Below are 20825 nucleotides of genomic sequence, written 5' to 3' on the forward strand. Positions count from 1 at the left end.
TGGTACTGTCTCTACTGAGATGGTACTGTCTCTACTGAGATGGTACTGTCTCTACTGAGATGATACTGTCTCTACTGAGATGGTACTGTCTCTACTGGAGATGGTACTGTCTCTACTGAGATGGTACTGTCTCTACTGAGATGCTACTGTCTCTACTGAGATGCTACTGTCTCTACTGAGATGCTACTGTCTCTACTGAGATGCTACTGTCTCTACTGAGATGCTACTGTCTCTACTGAGATGGTACTGTCTCTACTGAGATGCTACTGTCTCTACTGATATGCTACTGTCTCTACTGAGATGCTACTGTCTCTACTGAGATGGTACTGTCTCTACTGAGATGGTACTGTCTCTACTGAGATGATACTGTCTCTACTGAGATGGTACTGTCTCTACTGAGATGATACTGTCTCTACTGAGATGGTACTGTCTCTACTGAGATGGTACTGTCTCTACTGAGATGATACTGTCTCTACTGAGATGGTACTGTCTCTACTGAGATGATACTGTCTCTACTGAGGTGGTACTGTCTCTACTGAGATGATACTGTCTCTACTGAGGTGGTACTGTCTCTACTGAGGTGGTACTGTCTCTACTGAGATGCTACTGTCTCTACTGAGATGGTACTGTCTCTACTGAGATGGTACTGTCTCTACTGAGATGGTACTGTCTCTACTGAGATGATACTGTCTCTACTGAGATGATACTGTCTCTACTGAGGTGGTACTGTCTCTACTGAGATGGTACTGTCTCTACTGAGATGATACTGTCTCTACTGAGATGATACTGTCTCTACTGAGGTGGTACTGTCTCTACTGAGGTGGTACTGTCTCTACTGAGGTGGTACTGTCTCTACTGAGGTGGTACTGTCTCTACTGAGGTGGTACTGTCTCTACTGAGATGGTACTGTCTCTACTGAGATGGTACTGTCTCTACTGAGATGGTACTGTCTCTACTGAGATGGTACTGTCTCTACTGAGATGGTACTGTCTCTACTGAGATGGTACTGTCTCTACTGAGATGGTACTGTCTCTACTGAGATGGTACTGTCTCTACTGAGATGGTACTGTCTCTACTGAGATGGTACTGTCTCTACTGAGATGGTACTGTCTCTACTGAGGTGGTACTGTCTCTACTGAGGTGGTACTGTCTCTACTGAGGTGGTACTGTCTCTACTGAGATGGTACTGTCTCTACTGAGATGGTACTGTCTCTACTGAGGTGGTACTGTCTCCACTGAGATGGTACTGTCTCCACTGAGATGGTACTGTCTCTACTGAGGTGGTACTGTCTCTACTGAGGTGGTACTGTCTCTACTGAGGTGGTACTGTCTCTACTGAGGTGGTACTGTCTCTACTGAGATGGTACTGTCTCTACTGAGATGGTACTGTCTCTACTGAGATGGTACTGTCTCTACTGAGATGGTACTGTCTCTACTGAGATGGTACTGTCTCTACTGAGATGGTACTGTCTCTACTGAGATGGTACTGTCTCTACTGAGGTGGTACTGTCTCTACTGAGGTGGTACTGTCTCTACTGAGATGCTACTGTCTCTACTGAGATGCTACTGTCTCTAGTGAGATGCTACTGTCTCTAGTGAGATGGTACTGTCTCTAGTGAGATGGTACTGTCTCTAGTGAGATGGTACTGTCTCTACTGAGATGCTACTGTCTCTAGTGAGATGGTACTGTCTCTACTGAGATGGTAACACATGGGTACTGTCTCTACATCTGTCTCGGCTTACTATTTATGCCTCGTTCATTCCCCAGTCTGTCTGTTTACAGAAGCAAACCAGGCTAAATACTCTCCTGTGATACATCACCGGGGCCAAGCTTCCTGCCATCCAGGACCTCTATACCAGGCGGTGTCAGAGGAAGGCCCTCAAAACTGTTGAAGACTCCAGCCACCCCAGTCATAGACTGTTCTCTCTGCTACCGCACGGCAAGTGGTACTGGAGCGCCAAGTCTAGGTCCAAGAGGCTTCTAAACAGCTTCTACCCCCAAGCCATAAGACTCCTGAACATCTAATCAAATGGTTACCCCCCCCCCCCCACACTGCTGCTATTCTCTGTTATTATCTATGCATAGCATTTACATTACATTACATTTAAGTCATTTAGCAGACGCTCTTATCCAGAGCGACTTACAAATTGGTGCATTCACCTTATGACATCCAGTGGAACAGTCACTTTACAATAGTGCATCTAAATCTTAAGGGGGTGAGAGGGATTACTTATCCTATCCTAGGTATTCCTTAAAGAGGTGGGGTTTCAGGTGTCTCCGGAAGGTGGTGATTGACTCCGCTGTCCTGGCGTCGTGAGGGAGTTTGTTCCACCATTGGGGGGCCAGAGCAGCGAACAGTTTTGACTGGGCTGAGCGGGAGCTGTACTTCCTCAGTGGTAGGGAGGCGAGCAGGCCAGAGGTGGATGAACGCAGTGCCCTTGTTTGGGTGTAGGGCCTGATCAGAGCCTGGAGGCTCGTTAATAACTCTACCTACATCTAAATATTACCTCAATTAACCGGTGCCCCCCGCACATTGACTCTGTACAGGTACCCCCCCGTATATCAGTGCATGTGACAATTTTTTTTATTTATTTGATAAACACTTAGTTTCTGAGGCAGAACACAAAAAACAGCTGAACGTCCCTCCTAGGGTTGAGCCTCATTAACTTATTTTTTTTTTACACCTTTATTTAACCAGGCAAGTCAGTTAAGAACAAATTCTTATTTTCAATGACAGCCTGGGAACAGTGGGTTAACTGCCTTGTTCAGGGGCAGAACGACAGATTTGTACCTTGTCAGCTCGGGGATTTGAACTTGCAACCTTCCGGTTACTAGTCCAACGCTCTAACCACTAGGCTACCCTGCCGCCTCTACACTCTAACCACTAGGCTACCCTGCCGCCTCTACACTCTAACCACTAGGCTACCCTGCCGCTCTACACTCTAACCACTAGGCTACCCTGCCGCCTCTACACTCTAACCACCAGGCTACCCTGCCGCCTCTACACTCTAACCACTAGGCTACCCTGCCGCCTCTACACTCTAACCACTAGGCTACCCTGCCGCTCTACACTCTAACCACTAGGCTCCCCTGCCGCCTCTACACTCTAACCACTAGGCTACCCTGCCGCCTCTACACTCTAACCACTAGGCTACCCTGCCGCCTCTACACTCTAACCACTAGGCTACCCTGCCGCCTCTACACTCTAACCACTAGGCTACCCTGCCGCCTCTACACTCTAACCACTAGGCTACCCTGCCGCCTCTACACTCTAACCACTAGGCTACCCTGCCGCCTCTACACTCTAACCACTAGGCTACCCTGCCGCCTCTACACTCTAACCACTAGGCTACCCTGCCTCCTCTACACTCTAACCACTAGGCTACCCTGCCGCCTCCACACTCTAACCACTAGGCTACCCTGCCGCCTCCACACTCTAACCACTAGGCTACCCTGCCGCCTCTACACTCTAACCACTAGGCTACCCTGCCGCCTCTACACTCTAACCACTAGGCTACCCTGCCACCTCTACACTCTAACTACTAGGCTACTGCAGTCTGCATTGCTGTCATATTATGGTACACAATCACACGATCATCTCAATTCATATCATCAGAATATATATATATATTTTTTTAAATGTACACTTTATGATGTTCAGTAAATAAGGTATTATGGTTTTATTAAAGTATTGAAATCAATAATACCATAATACATGATTTACTAAGGTATTGAAATGAGTAAATAATGTATAATTAAGGTATTGAAATGAGTGAGAAGACACATACCCTCTGATATCCACCTTGGCAAGGACAGCCAGCTTTGTGATGCTGAGGACTCGACTGCTGGTGTTGTTGAACTGGTTGGAACTGAAAGACAATATTATATTATCAAAAGACCACTGTGCACAAGTACAGGTTGATGCTATAACACACACGTCCACGAGGTGGCGCCATTGCATACATGTTGTAACTCGAATCCAGAATTTTAAACGGGTGCCAAAGCCTCAAAAAAACTCCTCCAAACAATTCCACCACGAGACTCGTGAGTTTTTAGCTAAACTATTTTGAACAATTCAACAATGCCTTTGGTGAGCAGGATGCGTGTGTAAAGACAGCCCCGTGTGATCTAAGGGCCTGGCAAACAGGAGGCTAGGAGACCAAATGGTTTTCACAACAACAGGATACATCTACTCTGTAATTGAAATGCCACTCTGAATACAAGCAGGGAGAACACAAATACACATCTTAGGTTCTGTCCCAAATGGCAGCCTACTTTATATAGTGCATCTCACTCACTCACTCACCACTCACCACTCACTCACTCACTCACTCACTCACCACCACCACCACCACCACTCACCACTCACTCACCACCACCACTCACTCACCACCACCACCACCACTCACTCACTCACTCACCACTCGCCAAAGCAAGTGAAGTAGATAATATACAAAAGTGAAATGAACAGTAAACATTACACTCACAGAAGTTCCAAAAGATTAAATACATTTTCAAATGTCATATTATATATCTATACAGTGTTGTAATGATGTGCAAATGGTTAAAGAACACAAGGGAAAATAAATAAGCATAAATATGGGTTGTATTTACAATGGTGTTTGTTCTTCACTGGTTGCCCTTTTCTCGTGGCAACAGGTCACAAATCTTGCTGCTGTGATGTCACACTGTGGTATTTCACCCAGTAGATCAAAATTGGATTTGTTTTCAAATTCTTTGTGGATCTGTGTAATCTGAGGGAAATATGTCTCTCTAATATGGTCATACGTTTGGCAGGAACTCAGAAAGTGCAGCTCAGTTTCCACCTCATTTTGTGGGCACTGAGCACATAGCCTGTCTTCTCTTGAGAGCCATGTCTGCCTACGGCGGCCTTTCTCAATAGCAAGGCTATGCTCACTGAGTCTGTACATAGTCAAAGCTTTCCTTAAGTTTGAGTCAGTCACAGTGGTCAGGTATTCTACCACTCTCTGTTTAGGGTCAGTCACAGTGGTCAGGTATTCTGCCACTGTGTACTCTCTGTTTAGGGTCAGTCACAGTGGTCAGGTATTCTGCCAGTGTACTCTCTGTTTAGGGTCAGTCACAGTGGTCAGGTATTCTGCCACTCTCTGTTTAGGGTCAGTCACAGTGGTCAGGTATTCTGCCACTCTCTGTTTAGGGCCAGTCACAGTGGTCAGGTATTCTGCCACTGTGTACTCTCTGTTTAGGGTCAGTCACAGTGGTCAGGTATTCTGCCACTCTCTGTTTAGGGTCAGTCACAGTGGTCAGGTATTCTGCCACTCTCTGTTTAGGGTCAGTCACAGTGGTCAGGTATTCTGCCACTGTGTACTCTCTGTTTAGGGTCAGTCACAGTGGTCAGGTATTCTGCCACTCTCTGTTTAGGGTCAGTCACAGTGGTCAGGTATTCTGCCACTGTGTACTCTCTGTTTAGGGTCAGTCACAGTGGTCAGGTATTCTGCCACTGTGTACTCTCTGTTTCGGGCCAAATAGCATCTAGTTTGCTGTTCTGTTTGTTAATTATTTCCAATGTGTCAAGTAATTATCTTTTTGTTTTCTCATGATTTGGTTGGGTCCAATTGTGTTGCTGTCCTGGGGCTCTGTGGGGTGTGTTTGTGTTTGTGAACAGAGCCCCAGGACCAGCTTGCTTAGGGGACTCTTCTCCAGGTTCATCTCTCTGTAAGTGAAGGCTTTGTTATGGAAGGTTTGTGAATCGCTTCCTTTTAGGTGGTTGTAGAATTGAACTGCTCTTCTCTGGATTTTGATAATAACTGGGTATCGGCCTAATTCGGTTCTGCATGCATTATTTGGTGTTCTACGTTGTACACAGAGGATATTTTAGCGACATTCTGCATGCAGAGTCTCAATTTTGTGTTTGTCCCATTTTGTGAATTATTGGTTGGTGAGCGGACCCCAGACCTCACAACCATAAAGGGCATTGGGTTCTTCTCTCTCTACAAGGGCTTCTCTCTCTCTCTACAAGGGCTTCTCTCTCTTTCTCTACAAGGGCTTCTCTCTCTTTCTCTACAAGGGCTTCTCTCTCTCACTCTACAAGGGCATTCTCTCTCTCACTCTACAATGCTTCTCTCGCTCTCTACAAGGGCTTCTCTCTCTCTCCCTCTCTCTCTACAAGGGCTTCTCTCTCTCTCTACAAGGGCTTCTCTAACTCTACAAGGGCTTCTCTAACTCTACAAGGGCTTCTCTAACTCTACAAGGGCTTCTCTAACTCTACAAGGGCTTCTCTCTCTCTACAAGGGTGTCTCTCTCTCTACAAGGGCGTCTCTCTCTCTACAAGGGCGTCTCTCTCTCTACAAGGGCGTCTCTCTCTCTACAAGGGCGTCTCTCTCTCTACAAGGGCGTCTCTCTCTCTACAAGGGCTTCTCTCTCTCTACAAGGGCTTCTCTCTCTCTACAAGGGCTTCTCTCTCTCTACAAGGGCTTCTCTCTCTCTCTACAAGGGCTTCTCTCTCTCTACAAGGGCTTCTCTCTTTCTCTACAAGGGTGCACATATTACCTTCATGATGCGGTTATTATGGACAAAAGAGCAAGATTATTTTGTCAAATGGCAGTCAATCACCATGTCACCTAAATTAGACCATCTATGTTTATCAGAAAGCAGCATCAAGCTCATCACCGGGCTCTTTCACCACCATGTGTAGTTCATCATAATTGATTTCATCTGTAGCCTGATAAACTGCATGGGTTTCCCCCAGTCATAGTGGGAGGACCAACACACCATGTCATCACATGACTCTAAGTATACTTCACTATGGTGGTTATATCAGTATGGTGGTTATATCAGTATAGTGGTTATATCAGTATAGTGGTTATATCAGTATAGTGGTTATATCAGTATAGTGGTTATATCAGTATAGTGGTTATATCAGTATTTCATCTGTAGCCTGATAAACTGCATGGTTCCCCCAGTCATAGTGGAGGACCAACACACCATGTCATCACATGACTCTAAGTATACTTCACTATGGTGGTTATATCAGTATGGTGGTTATATCAGTATAGTGGTTATATCAGTATGGTGGTTATATCAGTATAGTGGTTATATCAGTATGGTGGTTATATCAGTATAGTGGTTATATCAGTATAGTGGTTATATCAGTATAGTGGTTATATCAGTATAGTGGTTATATCAGTATGGTGGTTATATCAGTATGGTGGTTATATCAGTATAGTGGTTATATCAGTATAGTGGTTATATCAGTATTTCATCTGTAGCCTGATAAACTGCATGGTTTCCCCCAGTCATAGTGGAGGACCAACACACCATGTCATCACATGACTCTAAGTATACTTCACTATGGTGGTTATATCAGTATGGTGGTTATATCAGTATGGTGGTTATATCAGTATGGTGGTTATATCAGTATAGTGGTTATATCAGTATAGTGGTTATATCAGTATAGTGGTTATATCAGTATAGTGGTTATATCAGTATAGTGGTTATATCAGTATGGTGGTTATATCAGTATAGTGGTTATATCAGTATAGTGGTTATATCAGTATAGTGGTTATATCAGTATAGTGGTTATATCAGTATAGTGGTTATATCAGTATAGTGGTTATATCAGTATGGTGGTTATATCAGTATGGTGGTTATATCAGTATACTATATTATATTATATCAGTATGGTGGTTATATCAGTATAGTGGTTATATCAGTATGGTGGTTATATCAGTATAGTGGTTATATCAGTATAGTGGTTATATCAGTATACTTCACTATGGTGGTTATATCAGTATAGTGGTTATATCAGTATGGTGGTTATATCAGTATAGTGGTTATATCAGTATAGTGGTTATATCAGTATAGTGGTTATATCAGTATAGTGGTTATATCAGTATAGTGGTTATATCAGTATACTTCACTATGGTGGTTATATCAGTATAGTGGTTATATCAGTATAGTGGTTATATCAGTATAGTGGTTATATCAGTATGGTGGTTATATCAGTATACTTCAGTATGGTGGTTATATCAGTATGGTGGTTATATCAGTATAGTGGTTATATCAGTATGGTGGTTATATCAGTATGGTGGTTATATCAGTATGGTGGTTATATCAGTATGGTGGTTATATCAGTATGGTGGTTATATCATTTACATTTACATTTACATTTAAGTCATTTAGCAGACGCTCTTATCCAGAGCGACTTACAAATTGGATCAGTATGGTGGTTATATCAGTATAGTGGTTATATCAGTATTTCATCTGTAGCCTGATAAACTGCATGGTTTCCCCAGTCATAGTGGGAGGACCAACACACCATGTCATCACATGACTCTAAGTATACTTCACTATGGTGGTTATATCAGTATGGTGGTTATATCAGTATGGTGGTTATATCAGTATAGTGGTTATATCAGTATAGTGGTTATATCAGTATAGTGGTTATATCAGTATAGTGGTTATATCAGTATAGTGGTTATATCAGTATGGTGGTTATATCAGTATGGTGGTTATATCAGTATACTATATTATATTATATCAGTATGGTGGTTATATCAGTATAGTGGTTATATCAGTATGGTGGTTATATCAGTATAGTGGTTATATCAGTATAGTGGTTATATCAGTATAGTGGTTATATCAGTATACTTCACTATGGTGGTTATATCAGTATAGTGGTTATATCAGTATGGTGGTTATATCAGTATAGTGGTTATATCAGTATAGTGGTTATATCAGTATAGTGGTTATATCAGTATAGTGGTTATATCAGTATAGTGGTTATATCAGTATACTTCACTATGGTGGTTATATCAGTATAGTGGTTATATCAGTATAGTGGTTATATCAGTATAGTGGTTATATCAGTATAGTGGTTATATCAGTATAGTGGTTATATCAGTATGGTGGTTATATCAGTATACTTCAGTATGGTGGTTATATCAGTATGGTGGTTATATCAGTATAGTGGTTATATCAGTATAATGGTTATATCAGTATAGTGGTTATATCAGTATAGTGGTTATATCAGTATAGTGGTTATATCAGTATAGTGGTTATATCAGTATGGTGGTTATATCAGTATGGTGGTTATATCAGTATACTATATTATATTATATCAGTATGGTGGTTATATCAGTCATAGTGGTTATATCAGTATGGTGGTTATATCAGTATAGTGGTTATATCAGTATAGTGGTTATATCAGTATAGTGGTTATATCAGTATACTTCACTATGGTGGTTATATCAGTATAGTGGTTATATCAGTATGGTGGTTATATCAGTATAGTGGTTATATCAGTATAGTGGTTATATCAGTATAGTGGTTATATCAGTATAGTGGTTATATCAGTATAGTGGTTATATCAGTATAGTGGTTATATCAGTATACTTCACTATGGTGGTTATATCAGTATAGTGGTTATATCAGTATAGTGGTTATATCAGTATAGTGGTTATATCAGTATAGTGGTTATATCAGTATAGTGGTTATATCAGTATGGTGGTTATATCAGTATACTTCAGTATGGTGGTTATATCAGTATGGTGGTTATATCAGTATAGTGGTTATATCAGTATGGTGGTTATATCAGTATGGTGGTTATATCAGTATGGTGGTTATATCAGTATGGTTGTTATATCATTTACATTTACATTTACATTTAAGTCATTTAGCAGACGCTCTTATCCAGAGCGACTTACAAATTGGATCAGTATGGTGGTTATATCAGTATAGTGGTTATATCAGTATTTCATCTGTAGCCTGATAAACTGCATGGTTTCCCCAGTCATAGTGGGAGGACCAACACACCATGTCATCACATGACTCTAAGTATACTTCACTATGGTGGTTATATCAGTATGGTGGTTATATCAGTATGGTGGTTATATCAGTATAGTGGTTATATCAGTATAGTGGTTATATCAGTATAGTGGTTATATCAGTATACTATATTATATTATATCAGTATAGTGGTTATATCAGTATAGTGGTTATATCAGTATAGTGGTTATATCAGTATAGTGGTTATATCAGTATAGTGGTTATATCAGTATAGTGGTTATATCAGTATAGTGGTTATATCAGTATAGTGGTTATATCAGTATAGTGGTTATATCAGTATAGTGGTTATATCAGTATAGTGGTTATATCAGTATAGTGGTTATATCAGTATAGTGGTTATATCAGTATGGTGGTTATATCAGTATAGTGGTTATATCAGTATAGTGGTTATATCAGTATAGTGGTTATATCAGTATAGTGGTTATATCAGTATAGTGGTTATATCAGTATAGTGGTTATATCAGTATAGTGGTTATATCAGTATGGTGGTTATATCAGTATGGTGGTTATATCAGTATACTATATTATATTATATCAGTATGGTGGTTATATCAGTATAGTGGTTATATCAGTATGGTGGTTATATCAGTATAGTGGTTATATCAGTATAGTGGTTATATCAGTATACTTCACTATGGTGGTTATATCAGTATAGTGGTTATATCAGTATGGTGGTTATATCAGTATAGTGGTTATATCAGTATAGTGGTTATATCAGTATAGTGGTTATATCAGTATAGTGGTTATATCAGTATAGTGGTTATATCAGTATACTTCACTATGGTGGTTATATCAGTATAGTGGTTATATCAGTATAGTGGTTATATCAGTATAGTGGTTATATCAGTATGGTGGTTATATCAGTATACTTCAGTATGGTGGTTATATCAGTATGGTGGTTATATCAGTATAGTGGTTATATCAGTATGGTGGTTATATCAGTATGGTGGTTATATCAGTATGGTGGTTATATCAGTATGGTGGTTATATCAGTATGGTGGTTATATCATTTACATTTACATTTACATTTAAGTCATTTAGCAGACGCTCTTATCCAGAGCGACTTACAAATTGGATCAGTATGGTGGTTATATCAGTATAGTGGTTATATCAGTATTTCATCTGTAGCCTGATAAACTGCATGGTTTCCCCAGTCATAGTGGGAGGACCAACACACCATGTCATCACATGACTCTAAGTATACTTCACTATGGTGGTTATATCAGTATGGTGGTTATATCAGTATGGTGGTTATATCAGTATAGTGGTTATATCAGTATAGTGGTTATATCAGTATAGTGGTTATATCAGTATAGTGGTTATATCAGTATAGTGGTTATATCAGTATGGTGGTTATATCAGTATGGTGGTTATATCAGTATACTATATTATATTATATCAGTATGGTGGTTATATCAGTATAGTGGTTATATCAGTATGGTGGTTATATCAGTATAGTGGTTATATCAGTATAGTGGTTATATCAGTATAGTGGTTATATCAGTATACTTCACTATGGTGGTTATATCAGTATAGTGGTTATATCAGTATGGTGGTTATATCAGTATAGTGGTTATATCAGTATAGTGGTTATATCAGTATAGTGGTTATATCAGTATAGTGGTTATATCAGTATAGTGGTTATATCAGTATACTTCACTATGGTGGTTATATCAGTATAGTGGTTATATCAGTATAGTGGTTATATCAGTATAGTGGTTATATCAGTATAGTGGTTATATCAGTATAGTGGTTATATCAGTATGGTGGTTATATCAGTATACTTCAGTATGGTGGTTATATCAGTATGGTGGTTATATCAGTATAGTGGTTATATCAGTATAATGGTTATATCAGTATAGTGGTTATATCAGTATAGTGGTTATATCAGTATAGTGGTTATATCAGTATAGTGGTTATATCAGTATGGTGGTTATATCAGTATGGTGGTTATATCAGTATACTATATTATATTATATCAGTATGGTGGTTATATCAGTATAGTGGTTATATCAGTATGGTGGTTATATCAGTATAGTGGTTATATCAGTATAGTGGTTATATCAGTATAGTGGTTATATCAGTATACTTCACTATGGTGGTTATATCAGTATAGTGGTTATATCAGTATGGTGGTTATATCAGTATAGTGGTTATATCAGTATAGTGGTTATATCAGTATAGTGGTTATATCAGTATAGTGGTTATATCAGTATAGTGGTTATATCAGTATAGTGGTTATATCAGTATACTTCACTATGGTGGTTATATCAGTATAGTGGTTATATCAGTATAGTGGTTATATCAGTATAGTGGTTATATCAGTATAGTGGTTATATCAGTATAGTGGTTATATCAGTATGGTGGTTATATCAGTATACTTCAGTATGGTGGTTATATCAGTATGGTGGTTATATCAGTATAGTGGTTATATCAGTATGGTGGTTATATCAGTATGGTGGTTATATCAGTATGGTGGTTATATCAGTATGGTTGTTATATCATTTACATTTACATTTACATTTAAGTCATTTAGCAGACGCTCTTATCCAGAGCGACTTACAAATTGGATCAGTATGGTGGTTATATCAGTATAGTGGTTATATCAGTATTTCATCTGTAGCCTGATAAACTGCATGGTTTCCCCAGTCATAGTGGGAGGACCAACACACCATGTCATCACATGACTCTAAGTATACTTCACTATGGTGGTTATATCAGTATGGTGGTTATATCAGTATGGTGGTTATATCAGTATAGTGGTTATATCAGTATAGTGGTTATATCAGTATAGTGGTTATATCAGTATACTATATTATATTATATCAGTATAGTGGTTATATCAGTATAGTGGTTATATCAGTATAGTGGTTATATCAGTATAGTGGTTATATCAGTATAGTGGTTATATCAGTATGGTGGTTATATCAGTATAGTGGTTATATCAGTATAGTGGTTATATCAGTATAGTGGTTATATCAGTATAGTGGTTATATCAGTATAGTGGTTATATCAGTGTGGTGGTTATATCAGTATGGTGGTTATATCAGTATGGTGGTTATATCAGTATACTATATTATATTATATCAGTATGGTGGTTATATCAGTATAGTGGTTATATCAGTATGGTGGTTATATCAGTATAGTGGTTATATCAGTATAGTGGTTATATCAGTATAGTGGTTATATCAGTATACTTCACTATGGTGGTTATATCAGTATAGTGGTTATATCAGTATGGTGGTTATATCAGTATAGTGGTTATATCAGTATAGTGGTTATATCAGTATAGTGGTTATATCAGTATAGTGGTTATATCAGTATAGTGGTTATATCAGTATACTTCACTATGGTGGTTATATCAGTATAGTGGTTATATCAGTATAGTGGTTATATCAGTATAGTGGTTATATCAGTATAGTGGTTATATCAGTATGGTGGTTATATCAGTATACTTCAGTATGGTGGTTATATCAGTATGGTGGTTATATCAGTATAGTGGTTATATCAGTATGGTGGTTATATCAGTATGGTGGTTATATCAGTATGGTGGTTATATCAGTATGGTGGTTATATCATTTACATTTACATTTAAGTCATTTAGCAGACGCTCTTATCCAGAGCGACTTACAAATTGGATCAGTATGGTGGTTATATCAGTATAGTGGTTATATCAGTATAGTGGTTATATCAGTATAGTGGTTATATCAGTATGGTGGTTATATCAGTATACTTCACTATGGTGGTTATATCAGTATAGTGGTTATATCAGTATGGTGGTTATATCAGTATAGTGGTTATATCAGTATAGTGGTTATATCAGTATAGTGGTTATATCAGTATAGTGGTTATATCAGTATAGTGGTTATATCAGTATACTTCACTATGGTGGTTATATCAGTATGGTGGTTATATCAGTATAGTGGTTATATCAGTATTTCATCTGTAGCCTGATAAACTGCATGGTTTCCCCAGTCACAGTGGGAGGACCAACACACCATGTCATCACATGACTCACAGATTACTTTGATATTATGATGGTTATTACATTAATATTTGCGCATAAAGGCATTTCCACCACCATTTCTCGTATAATATATTTTACGGACACAAAAAGATCCCACCTTGTATAACGTATTTTGTTATGTTGACGTTTGGAAAGTTTACAGAAAATGTTTGTTTCCATCAGGCCTGTCATTTATTTTTATCCGACATTACTGTAAACTTTACTAGACATCTTGGCCATGTTCTGTTATAATCTCCACCCGGCACAGCCAGAAGAGGACTGGCCACCCCACATAGCCTGGTTCCTCTCTAGGTTTATAATCTCCACCCGGCACAGCCAGAAGAGGACTGGCCACCCCACATAGCCTGGTTCCTCTCTAGGTTTCTTCCTAGGTTCTGGCCTTTCTAGGGAGTTTTTCCTAGCCACTGTGCTTCTACACCTGCATTGCTTGCTGTTTGGGGTTTTAGGCTGGGTTTCTGTACAGCACTTTGAGATATCAGCTGATGTACGAAGGGCTATATAAATACATTTTATTTGATTTTGATTTGTAGGATGTAGATGATGGATGTAGATGATGGATGTAGATGATGGATGTAGTTGGTGGATGTAGTTGATGGATGTAGTTGATGGATGTAGTTGATGGATGTAGATGGTGGATGTAGATGGTGGATGTAGATGATGGATGTAGATGATGGATGTAGATGATGGATGTAGATGATGGATGTAGATGGTGGATGTAGATGGTGGATGTAGATGATGGATGTAGATGGTGGATGTAGATGGTGGATGTAGATGGTGGATGTAGATGATGGATGTAGATGGTGGATGTAGATGATGGATGTAGATGATGGATGTAGATGATGGATGTAGATGGTGGATGTAGATGGTGGATGTAGATGGTGGATGTAGATGGTGGATGTAGATGATGGATGTAGATGATGGATGTAGTAATGTATAAATAAATTTGATTGCAATAACAACCAGGAAAACTGCTGATGCGTAACAATGTTTACAAAATTGCTACTTTAATATTGTGATGTAAATATATCACTAGCCACTTTAAACAATGCTACCTTATATAATGTTACTTACCCTACATTATTCATCTCATATGCATATGTGTATACTGTACTCTACATCATCGACTGCATCCTTATGTAACACATGTATCACTAGCCACTTTAACTATGCCACTTTGTTTACTTTGTCTACACACTCATCTCATATGTATATACTGTACTCGATACCATCTACTGTATGCTGCTCTGTACCATCACTCATTCATATATCCTTATGTACATGTTCCTTATCCCCTTACACTGTGTATCCCCTTACACTGTGTTTGGAATTGTTAGTTAGATTACTTGTTGGTTATCACTGCATTGTCGGAACTAGAAGCACAAGCATTTCGCTACACTCGCATTAACATCTGCTAACCATGTGTATGTGACAAATAAAATTTGATTTGATTTGATTTACTATTCTAACTGAGAAAGAGTTTCTGTACTGTACTATTCTAACTCTTACCAGTAAGTTGAGACCCTGATTGTGGTTCCTAAAAAAAAAAAAGAAAGAGTTTCTCATACGACCCGGATTACCTCTTTATCTGCAGGTCAAACTCCACAGACGTGTCCTGCTCCGAGAGCTGGTGGACGCTGAAACGTAGTCCGGCCAGCACCTGAACACACCACAACATCAGGATCACTGTGAGTCACTCTGATCAGAGGCACATTTATTCACAAAGTACCAGTAACCCGGTGTGACACGGTGCAGTCTAGGTGTCTGTCAACACCCCGACATAGAAACAGAATACCTAGAACAGGAATCCCCCCCCTCATTCAGGTCAACAGGACGGTCACCATCTGCATGCTCCATCCACTCACTTTAGTTCCTCCTTTCATGGGGTTCCCCAGGTCACACACCACCACCCTGGTCTGATTCTCTATCTTGTAGGCGCAGGACAATCTAGACAGAGTCTGGAAAAGGGGACAAATAAATATGTATTTTCTAAGCTTTTACTGCTGTTTCCGTCCATCATAACATCACGGCTGTATTGTCATTAGACAAACAAACATGTCCCATTAGTATTTTAGCATCAGGATTCCCATTTCTAGTGGATAATGTCTACGGGGAGGCAGCGTAGCCTAGTGGTTAGAGTGTACAGCCACCAGGGGAATACCACTGTACTTTATTTAACCAGGCAAGTCAGTTGAATAACAAATTCTTATTTACAATGACGGCCTACTCCCCCCGGGGCCAAACCCTAAACCAGACGACTCTGGGACAATTGTGCGCCAGCCCTATGGGACTCCAGATCATGACCTGTAGTCTGTAGTGACGCCTCTAGCACTGAGAGATGGAGAGTCTAAGACCGCTGACCCACTCAGGAGCCCAATGAGGGGGAATGTATGTTGGGTACAACCTACCTATACCATCACCATTACAGTTCATTAGAGGAGTTTATACCTCACTGTTGGGTACAACCTACCCATACCATCACCATTACAGTTCATTAGAGGAGTTTATACCTCACTGTTGGGTACAACCTACCCATACCATCACCATTACAGTTCATTAGAAGAGTTTCTACCTCACTGTTGGGTACAACCTACCCATACCATCACCATTACAGTTCATTAGAAGAGTTTCTACCTCACTGTTGGGTACAACCTACCCATACCATCACCATTACAGTTCATTAGAGGAGTTTATACCTCACTGTTGGGTACAACCTACCTATACCATCACCATTACAGTTCATTAGAGGAGTTTCTACCTCACTGTTGGGTACAACCTACCCATACCATCACCATTACAGTTCATCAGTTCATTTCTACTGGATGTCATAAGGTGAATGCACCAATTTGTAAGTCGCCCTGGATAAGAGCGTCTGCTAAATGACTTAAATGTAAATGTAAATGTATTAGAGGAGTTTATACCTCACTGTTGGGTACAACCTACCCATACCATCACCATTACAGTTTATTAGAGGAGTTTATACCTCACTGTTGGGTACAACCTACCCATACCATCACCATTACAGTTCATTAGAGGAGTTTATACCTCACTGTTGGGTACAACCTACCTATACCATCACCATTACAGTTCATTAGAGGAGTTTATACCTCACTGTTGGGTACAACCTACCCATACCATCACCATTACAGTTCATTAGAGGAGTTTATACCTCACTGTTGCGTACGACCCCGGTGAAGTCGGCCTGGGGAGGAATGAAGACATGTAGCTCTGCCTCGTACGCCCCTTCTCCTCGGTTCTCCGCGGTCACCTCCAGGGTCAAGGGGTTATCGTCTCCAATGTAGATCTCCTTCTGGTCACTTGTGGTAAAAAAAAAACGACAATTCATGGAAAAAGATCTAGACTCAGTTTGAACAACGTCACTGTTTCAGAACCACACTGTTCTGGCGATGATATGTTCCTGTAACTAGGCCAGCACAGCTGGGCTTGGCTAGCTATGTTAGTCCTCATAGCCTTATATACTGAAGGAGGAGGACCACTCACCTCACTACAGACAGTCTGAGGTCTGGCTTGCAGATGTTGTCATCTCCACAGTCCAGTAGGATATGGGCCTGAAAAATATTGTCCCAAGTAGACAGTTTGTTTACCCCCCAAAAAAACTTGACCCATCCCTCACCACTCAACCAGAGGAGGAAGGGGAGGACCATCCTCCTCAGTGGATTTCATAAAAAATAGAGAAACATTTTTTTTAAAGTTATCCTTTTAAGATAAAACTATACTAAATATATTCACATCACCAAATAACTGATTTAAAACACAGTAGCGTCAACAGCACTCTGTTAGGTAGCACCATGGTGTAACCGGAGGACAGCTAGCTTCCATCCTCCTCTGGGTACATTGACTTCAATACAAAACCTAGAAGGCTCGTGGTTCACACCCCCTTCAATAGACTTACACAGTAATTATGACAACTTCCGGAGGACGTCCTCAACCTTGAACTAACATGTTGTCCACCCAATCAAAGGATCAGAGAATGAATCTAGTACTGAAAGCATAAGTTACAGCTACAGCTAGCACTGCAGTGTATAGAATGTGGTGAGTAGTTGACTCAAAGTGAGAGAAAGACAATAGTTGAAGTTAAACAAAAAAAGAAAATAAACAAAATTAAGGAGATTCAGCAGAAAAGAGCTATATTTCATTGTATTTTCTTCTTAGTTTACCTTTCACTTCCTTAGCTAATGCAGCTAATTTAGCCTACTCAACAACCTGACTCAAACAGAGGAATGCTATTAGCGTTAGCTAGCTGCTGGCTAAGGCTATCAACACAGAAATCTTCTAAGTCAAGGTAAGCTTTTGGTTTTGTTAATTTACCAGCTGATGTAACTGCTAAGCACTTCTGTACACTGTGCTGAAGTAATTGTACACACAGATTGGATTGTTTTACTAACACGTTAGCTATAACGTAAGCTGTGTAAAGGTTAGCGGTTATGGTAAGAAGGTTTCGCTTGGAGGGTGTTTGACCCTGGTCACAGCGGCTGTTGTGTCGTACACTAAAGTCCACAAGCCAGGGAAAAGGTGAGAGGAGGGAGAGCGAAGATGCGAGAAGAGATTCTACAACGAACAAAGTGACGGCACTGTATGTGGCTGCTGAGAAAGCGAACTGTGCGGATGATCAGGGGTGTCCCAGATCCCATCCAGTGATTCTGTTGCGAAATGTTTATTTAAAAACGGAAGCAAACGGAACAGAACGGGGAGGGACCTAGCTAAATTTGTCCAATAGGAACACTTGAGTTAGTTGCAAAATTTAAAGTTTTGCAACGGTATTCCCTATATAGTGCACTACTTTAGACCAGGACTCATAGGGATCTGATTAAAGTAGTGCACTATGGGGGCATAGGCCTACCATTTGGGACTAAGCCTTAGGTAAGCGGTACCTGTTTGGAGATGTTGGTGGGCGTAGACTGGTCCAGGATAGGCAGTAGGCCGGTCTTATCTGCAGCCTGCTGGTAGTCCAGACTAAACTCCATGAACACAGAGATGGGAGTGATCTTATCCCGGAACTCAGAGTCGTCCTACAGAACAGAGGGTTGTGGTTTAGTAACTAGAGTTATCCTACAGAGCAGAGGGTTGTGGTTTAGTACCTAGTCATCCTACAGAGGGTTGTGGTTTAGTAACTAGTCATCCTACAGAGGGTTGTGGTTTAGTAACTAGTCATCCTACAGAGGGTTGTGGTTTAGTAACTAGTCATCCTGCAGAGCAGAGGGTTGTGGTTTAGTAACTAGTCATCCTACAGAGCAGAGGGTAGTGGTTTAGTAACTAGTCATCCTACAGAGGGTTGTGGTTTAGTAACTAGTCATCCTAGAGGGTTGTGGTTTAGTAACTAGTCATCCTACAGGGCAGAGGGTTGCGGTTTAGTAACTAGTCATCCTACAGAGGGTTGTGGTTTAGTAACTAGTCATCCTACAGAGGTTGTGGTTTAGTAACTAGTCATCCTACAGAGGGTTGTGGTTTAGTAACTAGTCATCCTACAGGGCAGAGGTTGCGGTTTAGTAACTAGTCATCCTACAGAGGGTTGTGGTTTAGTAACTAGTCATCCTACAGAGGGTTGTGGTTTAGTAACTAGTCATCCTGCAGAGGGTTGTGGTTTAGTAACTAGTCATCCTGCAGAGGGTTGTGGTTTAGTAACTAGTCATCCTGCAGAGGGTTGTGGTTTAGTAACTAGTCATCCTACAGAGGGTTGCGGTTTAGTAACTAGTCATCCTACAGAGGGTTGTGGTTTAGTAACTAGTCATCCTACAGAGGTTGTGGTTTAGTAACTAGTCATCCTACAGAGGTTGTGGTTTAGTAACTAGTCATCCTACAGAGGGTAGTGGTTTAGTAACTAGTCATCCTACAGAGGGTTGTGGTTTAGTAACTAGTCATCCTACAGAGGTTGTGGTTTAGTAACTAGTCATCCTACAGAGGGTTGTGGTTTAGTAACTAGTCATCCTACAGAGGGTTGTGGTTTAGTAACTAGTCATCCTACAGAGGGTTGTGGTTTAGTACCTAGTCATCCTACAGAGGGTTGTGGTTTAGTAACTAGTCATCCTACAGAGGGTTGTGGTTTAGTAACTAGTCATCCTACAGAGGGTTGTGGTTTAGTAACTAGTCATCCTACAGAGGGTTGCGGTTTAGTAACTAGTCATCTACAGAGCACAGGGGTTGTGGTTTAGTAACTGATCATCCTACAGAGGGTTGTGGTTTAGTAACTAGTCATCTACAGAGGTTGTGGTTTAGTAACTAGTCATCCTACAGAGGGTTGTGGTTTAGTAACTAGTCATCCTACAGAGGTTGTGGTTTAGTAACTAGTCATCCTACAGAGGTTGTGGTTTAGTAACTAGTCATCCTACAGAGGGTTGCGGTTTAGTAACTAGTCATCCTACAGAGCACAGGGTTGTGGTTTAGTAATAGTCATCCACAGAGGGTTGTGGTTTAGTAACTAGTCATCCTACAGAGGTTGTGGTTTAGTAACTAGTCATCCTACAGAGGGTTGTGGTTTAGTAACTAGTCTCCTACAGAGCACAGGGTAGTGGTTTGTAACTAGTCATCTACAGAGCACAGGGTTGTGGTTTAGTAACTAGTCATCCTACAGAGGGTTGTGGTTTAATAACTAGTCATCCTACAGAAGGGTTGTGGTTTTTAGTAACTAGTCATCCTACAGAGCACAGGGTTGTGGTTTAGTAACTAGTCATCCTACAGAGGGTTGTGGTTTAGTAACTAGTCATCCTACAGAGGGTTGTGGTTAAGTAACTAGTCATCCTACAGAGGGTTGTGGTTTAGTACCTAGTCATCCTGCAGAGGTTGTGGTTTAGTAACTAGTCATCCTACAGAGGGTTGTGGTTTAGTAACTAGTCATCCTACAGAGGGTTGTGGTTTGTAACTAGTCATCTACAGAGGGTTGTGGTTTAGTAACTAGTCATCCTACAGAGGGTTGTGGTTTAGTAACTAGTCATCCTACAGAGGGTTGTGGTTTAGTAA

The 20825-nt window shown here is 40.3% G+C and overlaps 1 protein-coding gene across 1 annotated transcript; it reads right to left on the reverse strand.

The window, feature by feature from the left end:
- Nucleotides 1-3783: 3783 nt before the first annotated feature.
- On the reverse strand, nucleotides 3784-18880 carry LOC124029482 (integrin alpha-V-like; the record flags this gene model as incomplete). The annotated part of the gene is made up of 6 exons (XM_046341175.1): nucleotides 3784-3870; nucleotides 15431-15510; nucleotides 15716-15808; nucleotides 17020-17167; nucleotides 17352-17419; nucleotides 18743-18880. Coding segments are annotated over 6 exons (614 nt in total), but the record flags the coding sequence as incomplete, so codon positions are not given.
- Between the last annotated feature and the right edge of the window lie 1945 nt (nucleotides 18881-20825).

The sequence above is a fragment of the Oncorhynchus gorbuscha genome, unplaced genomic scaffold, assembly GCF_021184085.1.
Source record: "Oncorhynchus gorbuscha isolate QuinsamMale2020 ecotype Even-year unplaced genomic scaffold, OgorEven_v1.0 Un_scaffold_6516, whole genome shotgun sequence".
In the NCBI taxonomy this organism is placed as follows: Eukaryota; Metazoa; Chordata; class Actinopteri; order Salmoniformes; family Salmonidae; genus Oncorhynchus; species Oncorhynchus gorbuscha.